We start from the raw sequence: 9675 nt of genomic DNA on the forward strand, positions 1-9675 counted from the left end.
GGTTGTTTTCCTCCTGACCTTTGGAACTCCCTGCCTATTGACATCAGGCAGACTCATTCACTGGACTCTTTTTGGTGCCTGCTAAAAGCACCCTTGCCCACCGGTTCAGAAAGCTAATGCACGTTTTAATCTGCTTTTCATCTTATGTTGCTTTAACTTATTATTGCTGCCTTAATAAGTCTAGTTCCTTCAGTTTCTAGAATGGTAGTCGGAAGGGACCCTGAGGGTCATCCAGTCCAACCCCCTGCAATGTGCAACATGAGGATCGAACCCCAAACCCTCAGATTGAGTCTCATGCTCTTTTAACTGAGTGATCCAGTTTACTAATTCTTCTTATTAATAATTTTATGGTTTTGTCTTTCTTGTAAACGACTTTGAGGTATGTTTTTATTTTTTGCAGTGCATAAATTTCATGAAATAAAGAAATAGAGGTCTCTGGTGGTGGTGAGGGGCGGTAGGGGGGGGGGAGTCGTCTGACCGTCCCCTCTTGGAGACAGGGAGTTGGGTTGGATGGGTCTGATCCCGGCCGGTCCTGGTTCCTCCTCCTCCATCACATCTCCTCCTGCTCATAGTCATAATTCACTCTCGAAAACAGCACTTTTTGTCCCCATCCGAACCGGGCTGGGTTTGCTGAGTCGGGACTGAATCATCTCTCCTGAGTGGCGCGGTTGTAGAACCGGATCCCTCTCTGGGTGCAAGCAGGGTCAAGCCGCGTGCCAGACCGATGGCTGACCCGTCACCCACTTTTGCAGGGGGAATCGACTCGCCGCGGAGGCGCCCCAACCCTCTGCCCAAAAAAAAACCAACACACACACAAAAAAACATCTGCGCCTTTATTTCCTGAGTCGGAGAGTTGCACAGATCCTGCGTCTCGCCAGCTCGGTCGCGTTTGCTCCGGAGCAAAACTGACACTGTGGGATTTTTGCAATTCCCCAGTGAAATTAGTGCGGCGTTTATCTGTTTTTGAGGGTGGGTGGGTGCTGAGAGAGAGAGAGAATGGGGTTTTGCAGAAAAATGTGCAATTTGCAAAGTGCAGGAATGGACTTCAGGCCTGGGGTGGCGCGGGGTTGTGTGTGTGTGTGTGTGTGTGTGTGTGTGTGTGTGTGTGTGTGTTGGGGGGTTATATTAGGGAGAGGTTTTTTGAGGGGTGGATTGAGCTCGCAAGCTGCATGCGTGGCTTTTCTTCTCCCCACACACACGAGAAAAAATGTGCAAGCTCCAGCGAGTGAGTCAGAAGAGTGTGAAACCACGAGTGATATTTGCACAGCCCACGCGCCAGCCCACGCCACGCGACCGGCTGCTCCTCCTCCTCCTCCTCTTGCACAGTGGGGATATTTGGGGGGGGGCACAGCGCCCCCAACTACCCCACTACCCTCATAAAAGCCCACTTTTATTTTCTCTCTCTCCGTTGCATGCAAACACGTCTCTTTTCTTTGAATGCAACAGGTTTGCAATTTTTTTTTAATAAAAAAATAAAATCCCAATGATTTTGAAGAAAGAAAAGCAACCCCAAAGGTTTTGTAGGGAAAGCCTTCCCGTGCATGCTGACCCAATCGCCTTGCGTAGTTTATTATTGCAATTACTATAAATCTGGCGCTGTGTGTTGCATTGCCTTGGCTTGCTTATTTTTACGCGATTGTTGCTGTTATTATTAATTCATATTTCGCCCTGGCGATCGGGTCCTTGTCTTGCAACGCCACCGCCTCCCTCCTATTGCAACGTGTCGGGAGAATTCTGCAAAACAGGGACGCGCACCCAGAAAGCTCGCCATTGCGCCCTGCCCTATTTTCTGTGGAAATCTTTTCCTAAGCAGGAACTGCTGCTGCTGCTGCTGCTGCTGCTGGGGAAAATAAACCGAAACTCGCTTCTTCTTTTTTTTAAGGGGGTGGAAAAAACACACACACACACACAATTCTTTGAAGCAGCAGAAAAACAGACGCCAAGAGAGAAAAGCCCCTCCTTTTTTTCCCGAAGTTGCAACATCTCCTTCCCCACGTGGTGACTCCTGCGCACCTCCGCCAATCCGGGGGCTTCCCGAGTCGACCTTTGTGGCCCGAGAGCCAATCAGAAGGAGGAAAAGACCAGTTGGAGCCCCGCCCCTCCTGGGGAGGTTATAAAAGCGCCGTCAGCTGCTCTGGCCGAGTCAGAAACGGATCAGCTTCTTCTCGGAAACGGATCAGCTGCAGAAGAAGCGTTAGCGCCGGACTGGATCTTAATTTCTCTTTTTGTGCATTGTTATTTCTCATCCCCTCCACTTTGGGAATCGCCTTGTCCTTCCGCTGGGATTTATTCGCAGGGACCTTCTGGATTTGTGGGGAAACGTTGCTTTGCTGGAAGAAAAGAAGGAAAAACCCAATTTTTCTGGCATCACCTGGGCTGGTTTTTTCCCCTTTTGTGCCACTGTGGATTATAATTGCAACATGACTCTGGAAGAGCTAGTGTCTTGCGATAACACAGAAAACAAGTAAGTGTGTGTCTGCAAAAAAACAACAACCGGGATCCTTCTTTATAGGGAGGAGGGAAGTTTCTGATCTGGATGGTTGTTGTTTTTGCTCCTGGTGCCAAAATCTCATTTTCTCTCCCTTCTTCTCCCCCAAAAGGATGAAGTCAGTAAGTGAAGCTGTGGAACAGCTCCTGGTGGCCGCCCAGAGGCAGGGGGCCTTGACAGTTGGAGTCTACGAGTCTGCCAAACTCATGAATGTGTAAGTCTTTTTTTTATTGCATTTTTTCTGGCTCCAGTAAGTGACTCTTGTGGTTTGTGCGTGTGTGTTTTTCAAAAGCAAGGCTTTGTCTGTGCCGCCAGTTTAGTTTGAATTCACAGGGCACGTGAATCATGGCTTTTTTGAAACATACAAGCAACTATATTCATTTATTTTCAGAAACGAATAAATGACGTTGCAAAAGAGGGGGGAGGGGAGGCAACTTTGATTTGCAACTAGGAAAACCAAACCTTGCAACAATAAAAAATAACTTTAAAAAACAGAAAACATAAAGTAACTTATAAAAATAGATGGAAACAGGTAACTTATACACTTTTGTAACTAAAAGATAAAGCATGTAGCTTTTTAATGGACAACTAAAATGCACATCTTCTTAATAGGTAGCTAAGATTGTGTAACTTTTTTTAAATAAGTAGCTAAAATAAAATAAAGTATATAACATTTTAGTAGGTAGATAAAATTAAAAGTGTGTAACTTTTTAATAGGTGGCTAAAATGAAGCCCAATTTACAAATTGGCTAAAAGGAGCGATAGAGGCAGGGAATGACCCTGATATGGACCCTGATATTAACTCTCCTGCCCCTTCCTCTCCCCAGGGACCCAGACAGCGTGGTCCTCTGCTTGCTCGCCATTGATGAAGAAGACGAGGATGACATTGCCTTGCAGATCCACTTCACGCTCATCCAGGCCTTTTGCTGCGACAACGACATCAACATCCTGCGCGTGTCCGGCATGGAGCGGCTGGCAGCCGTGCTGGGAGACGGTTCCCAGGACACCGGGGAGCCACAGGACCTGCATTGCATCCTGGTGACGGTGAGTTGAGCTGGCAACAACACCCACGTGGCCCTGGCATGCCCGGCTTTCCCCGAGACTGTGTGCCAGGAGAGGAGCCTCGCCAAGTGCAGGCCGGCCGGGCGCAAGGAGCCTTTTGTTTTTGTTTGAGGAACATCGGGATCAATGGAGTGCACCTCGGGGGGGGGGGGGTGTGAAGCCAAACGGCTGCATTAGCACCACCAAAGTGACCCCTCTGGGACACAAGCCTGGGCAGTGTTTCTGGTGGTCCACAAGCAGGGGGGAAATGCCCAGCATGCAAGCTTTAGGCTTGCTACAGAGCTCTTCGGCAGGAGAGAGATGGGTGCTTTCACTCTGCATCCTGCTCTGAGCACTTTAATACAGTAGTGTTGTTGTTTTTTTATAAGAGAGAGAGAGAGAGAGAGAGAGAGAGAGAGAGAGAGAGAGAGAGAGAGAGAAGATTTGGAGGTAGACAAGTGGCGAACAGCTTTTGGGGAGGTTGAACATCATGTCCTGGCCAGCCGTCATGTATGGCCCTTGGGAGGCCCTCCCTGCTATGGGAAGGGGCCATATCACCCCAACATGTCTGGGGGGAGGGGAGGGAATAGTCTGTTGTCTCAGCGACATTTGGGAAACTGACAAGCTAACCTGACTGGCCCAGATCGGAATGTCCTTCCTCCTCCAGGGAGAGGAGGAATTCCTGACATGTTATTTTTGCTCCTGTGTGTGTGTGTGAGAGAGAGAGAGAGAGAGAGAGGGAGCGCACATGCGCAATTTAGCCCAGCCAGATGTGAGCTGTGTAAACAGAGCACCTCCGGAGCTGACTTCTGGGTTGCAAGTCGGGGGCAGGATACCTTTCTTATAATCTATTTGCCACATTTATATCCCCTCCAAGAAGATACAGGCCCCTCAAGGGGTCATATGCAGTTTTCCTCCGCTCCCTTGCTCAGTCCCCACAACACCCCTGCGAGGTAGGCTAGGCAGAGAGGTATAGTAACTGCCCCCCCCCTCGATCTCACCCACTGAGCTCAAATGCAGGGATTTGAACCCTGGGCTCTCCTGGATTCCTTGTATTCTGACATTCTGACACATTCTTGTTTTTTTGCAACTGGAGGTTTCATGTCTCTTCCCTCCCCCCCTCTCTCCCGCAGAATCCGCACACAGATTCCTGCAAGACCCAGGGCCTGGCAGAGGTTGCCAGCTACTGCGAAGAGAGCCGCTGCAACAATGAGTGGGTGCCTTATGTCACCCTCCAGGCTCGCTGAGCCGCCCCACGATGCCACCTTGCGTGTCGACCCGGGAAAAATAAACCGAGAAGGGAAGAGAAAAGCGTTCTCTTTTGTTGTTGTTGTTAAGAAAAAAAAACTAACCGAAACCACGACTGGGCCGCCCCAGCAGAAGCAGAGCGGTGGGTGGTGAGTCAGAGAGGCGAGGAGATGGTGACGGAGATGATCTCTGAGGAGGCGGAGGAGGAGGCTGCCTGGTGACCTGCTGACTTGCAAGCTCCTGCATCAGCTGACTGCTCAGCAAGAGGAGGAAGAGGAAGAGGAGGGCCACGCCTTCCTTTGTGCTGCTAGGAAAGGGATCTGCTGCCTTTGGGAGGATTGATTTTTTGCAAAGTGCACAGATGCCCTCTTGCCGAGAGAAAAGCACAGTGGAGGTCAGCTTCGCAGCCGCCTCTCCAAGCTCAGGAACGGGAGGAGAGGGCGGGACTCTTGGAACCGAGAAGCAGGATCCTTAGCGTCTGCTGGACAGCTTTACAAAAAAAGACAGTTTGCAAATGAACTCCTTTTAAAAAAAATGAACTGGATGCAGAGAAGTTCTTATTTATCTATTTAAGAGAAAAAAACACACAAAAGGACTCTTTTTTTTGCACTGACAGAGAATCAAATACTTCTATATATATTCTTATATCTGATTTTAAAAGCTGCAATAAAAAATTTGTTACCTTCTGAAAGCAAAGTGTGACCTGTTTCTTGAATGTGCTGTGCCCGGAGGCTTTTTTTTGAGTTGCAGGGGTTGGTGGGTGTTTGCAGCCTTGGAGCGCGCAAGCTTTGCAAAGGCAGACTGTTTTTTTCCCATAGAGTTGGGAGGGACCCCTGAGGGTCATCTCGCCCAACCCAGCAATGCAGTCCTCAACAGGGATGTGAGGTCATTGCCCTGCAAACAGCTGGTCACCTGAATTCTTTGTGGTTGAACAAAGGACTTCAAAGTAATGCATTGATTGATTGATTGATATTTGACTTATATTTTTTTAATGCCGCTTTTCATTCAAATGAGTTGCAGAGTGGCTTACGGATAATGAATAACAAAGATAGATCATGATAGAAATATAGCATAAATCAAATGGAATCATATAGGATAATTAACAAATCATCACTGAAACAATCGCAATCTATAAAACACAGTTAGCAAAGGAACAGTGGAAAAAATCAGCTAAGCATCACAATTACTCATTTAGCATTGAGGAATACACTATGTAGGAACTGTCCAATTACTCCAGCAAGGCCTGCATGTCCCTCCTGTTTATAGAAAGCCCTTTCTGGTGGGTTAAAACCTTTGCAGCTTTAAAATGGTTTTGCCTGAGCTCAAAACTTTCGGCTATTGGATCATTCTTGATCTCACACCATTTGGTGCTCATGAAACAAAGACTCCTTATACCTAGCAGTTCCAAAGGGGGGGGGGGTCAAATGGTGAATGAAAATCAATTGGAAAGTATTGTTTTGTTTTGAATTTGTAAACCATTGAAAATTTTTAATATATATCTTTAAAGGAACTTTAAGGCAAGGGAGATGGGGGCTGGAGAAGAACTCTCCATTGGCCTTGACCACTAGCCATGCTGGCTGCTGGGAGATTTGAGTTCAGGAACCTCTGGAAGTCCCTGGATATTCCCAGCCCCCTGAGTTATAAAAAGGCAAGCAAGTGAGCAAGCCAGGATGACAAGAACTGCAAGCTCAGAACCTTAGAATTGTATTTTATATTCTTTATTGAAAAATAAAAAGTACAAAATTACAAGTGCACAGAGCAAGATAAGACACAAAACCAAAGAAACTATAGTACCCATGTAGAAAACTAAACAGAACAGAACAACGACAATATTGTGTACATTGCAAAAATAAAAAGTATTTTTATTGTAATTAACCAGACCGTAACCTATTATGGTATTTATAAAAATGAATTCCAAATATTGACAAATTTGTCCATGACAGGTCTATGTTTGTGTATGCAACTTGTTCATGTGTAGCAGGTTTGTGCTGCTACTACTACTACTAATTTTATTATTTGTATGCTGCCCATCTGACTGGGTTGCCCCAGCAACTCTGGGAGGCTCCCAACAAAAATTTAAACCCACAATAAAACATCAACCATGGAAAAACTTCCCTGAATTTATCCAATCCAATTGTTAAAGGGAGTCGTGTTTGCCCTTACTACAGCAAAAAGACAGATACTGATGACCTGGAAAAATAGAATCATACGGTAGAATTGTAGAGCTGCAAGGGACCCCCAAAGGTCATCTAGTCCAACTGCCACAACACAGGGGTGGCAGACATAGAATCCCTGCCGGATTCTTTAAAAACCTCTTTAAAAACTTCCAGCGAAAGAGAGTCCACCCCCACCAGAATGCTGTGTTTGCAACAAGATGCAGATTTCCTGCATTGCAGGGGCTTTGGTGAGATGACCCTCAGTCTCCCTTCCAACACTACAATTCTGTGATTTTGTAATCCGTGAAATCTATGCTGGCCAGAGAATAGTCCTTATTGCTTTATGATGGTGCAAAGACTCTCTTGCTGCCGTTGCAGCAAAACACTTAACAAAGTGGTGGTGTTTTCGTTGTGAACTCTCTTGCACAAGCCGTTAGTCCTCAAGATGGCTTAGATTTAGAACTAAAGGCCTGGCCTGGCAGCATCTCAAGAGGCAGGTGTTCCCTCAAACCAGAGAGAAGTCTTAGCAACCAGCAAAGGCTTTTGCCCCTCCTTAAGAAACCACAGGAGAGAGGATTATGTAAAGAAGATGCACCCCAATATACAAAAGAATGAAACATTTGCATGCTTATTCTCTCTCCATCCACTTCTCATGCTCTCCTCTTTTAAGCTTGTCTCTGCAGACGCCAACACAGCGGGAAGTTTTTTGCTGCAAGGTGGGTTCCCCCCCCCTTTTTCTGTCTTTCTCTCTTTCAAAAACCCATTTTCCTTAATATTTTCTATTAGATTATTTCAAATGCAAAGCAGCAAGGTAAAATAGCCCAGAAGCAAGGAACAAATTTCCGAACCTTTCCTCGAGCCGTGAATTCTGGGGTGGGCTTGCTCAGTGTGCGCCCAAAAAAGGAGTCACCGAAACATGGGTCTTTCCAGATGCAGCAGCACCCTTGGGTGCTCACCCAGGCTGGGGGGGGGCGTTCTGTTCCCACTGATCACGCAGTTTCTGGCTTTTCAGCGTCACTTGGGGGGATTTCCTTTCCCCTTTGCAATGCTGTTGTAGGTGAAAAGGCCATTTTTCCTTTCCCTTGAGGTGTGACACACTCACAAACACACACAGCCTTCTCAACCGCAGGCCAGCTCTCTCTAGGCGTGTTTTCCTGTAAGCTGCAGATGTGATCTGGGCCGGCAACCGACACAGTGTGTGGGGGGGCATGGTCCCCCTCCCACCCACCACCCACTGGGTGCCCAGGGTGGGGAAGCCCCTGGTTCAGGGGGAGTTTCTGAACTTTGAAGTCTGTTTGTTGTTGTTTTTACTTGTTCCACTACTGAGCAGAAAAAGGGCTGGTGCAAAAGGACGGATGCAGCGGAAGGCTTGCTTAGCATGCAAAACAGGGTTGGGCTGGATGGCCCCTGGGTACCTCACTCAACTCTACAATTCTAGGATGCTATGGGTCTGGTGGTTTGGGAGAGGGGAAGGGCAGGTTCTGGAGCGGGGGGGGGGAGGATTAAGGGAAATGGTTGTCTAAATTTGCAAAAGGTGAACCTCAGTCAGGAAGGAGCCCCTGCAGAAAAGGCCCTTCCTCCTCAGAGCAAGTTTACTCAGAAGTAAATCTCACTGGTTGGGGGAGCGTCCAGGCTTAAAGTCAGCTTTTTGCAAAAGTTGGAGCCTGTGAGCTGCTCGTGTTTGGCTCTAAGGGGGGTTGACAACTTCACTGTCTGGTTGCTGTTAGAAGTGCAGGATCACAGCAGTAGGAAGCATGCATTGCCATGGGCAGCTCAAGTGACTTTGCATCCCCCCCCCCGCAGTTTCGGATTTTGCAAAGGGCTCAGCACAGAAACACACACACACAGTTTCTACCCTTTGCAGAAAACTCAGGCACACCAAAATCGGTGGCCTATCTTGGACCCATCTGGTTTCTGGTCCTGGCTGGCCTCCCTGCAGAAGTGGGAAACAGCCAGGGGTTTCCCCCTGGAAGGAAGAGATTTCGAGTGCACAGAGGAAATAGGGCAAAGTTTAAAAACATCAGAGAGGGAGAGAGAGCTATGCAAATACAGCCATCAGGCCAAAAAAAGAGCAAAAACCCGATCTTCAGAAAGCCTCCAGTTTCTGAGGAGGCTGTTTGTCATGGCCAGATGGAGCCTCCACACCCAAGGAAGTCTATCTCTAAATGCCAGGTGCCAGGGATGGAACACACACTTCTCAAATGTTTAGCTCCTGGCATGTCCTTCCTCTGTCTGTGCCTTTCGGGAGTCTCAAAGTGAGAATACTCTCTTCCTCACAATTAAAGCAAGGTGGCAGGTGAAAAAGCCCCCCCCTCCTCCTCCTCCTTCCCTCTCTTCCTTCCTCCCTCCCTCTCTCTCTCTCAGCTGGAAAGTGTGCAATGCTTTGGACTTGCGAAATGAGCATGTGCTGCAGCTCAGCTCTGGCACAGCGTACACCCCCCACACTCAATTTCAATTGTGTCAATAGGCAGACACTATGCAATATGAAAATGATCTCTAGGCAAGGCACCTTGGTCAATGGAAGCTCAGTTCTTGCACATCATGGCTTTGGCTTTGTGGGAGGGTGCTTTGATCCTTCCTAGTAATCTATCCGTGGAAAATTATGCAATGCAAAATTAGCATGCACTGCAGATGAGCTCTTGCAAAGCACTGGGGGCGGGGTGTGTGGAGCGGCTCAGCTCTTGCAATGCATGACTTTGGCTAACATATAGGTGCGTTTGCACACTCATTCTCAATTGTGTT

At 47.6% G+C, this 9675-nt stretch overlaps 1 protein-coding gene across 1 annotated transcript; it reads left to right on the forward strand.

Moving 5' to 3' along the window:
• Positions 1 to 2151: 2151 nt before the first annotated feature.
• GADD45B (growth arrest and DNA damage inducible beta) lies at positions 2152 to 7397 on the forward strand. The gene is made up of 4 exons (XM_035120841.2): positions 2152 to 2464; positions 2601 to 2702; positions 3316 to 3532; positions 4663 to 7397. The coding sequence occupies exons 1-4, from the start codon at positions 2421 to 2423 to the stop codon at positions 4774 to 4776; spliced, it is 477 nt and encodes a 158-aa protein (XP_034976732.1). The 5' UTR covers positions 2152 to 2420; the 3' UTR covers positions 4777 to 7397.
• The last annotated feature ends 2278 nt before the right edge of the window (positions 7398 to 9675 follow it).

Source organism: Zootoca vivipara, chromosome 6 (assembly GCF_963506605.1).
Source record: "Zootoca vivipara chromosome 6, rZooViv1.1, whole genome shotgun sequence".
Classification (NCBI taxonomy): Eukaryota; Metazoa; Chordata; class Lepidosauria; order Squamata; family Lacertidae; genus Zootoca; species Zootoca vivipara.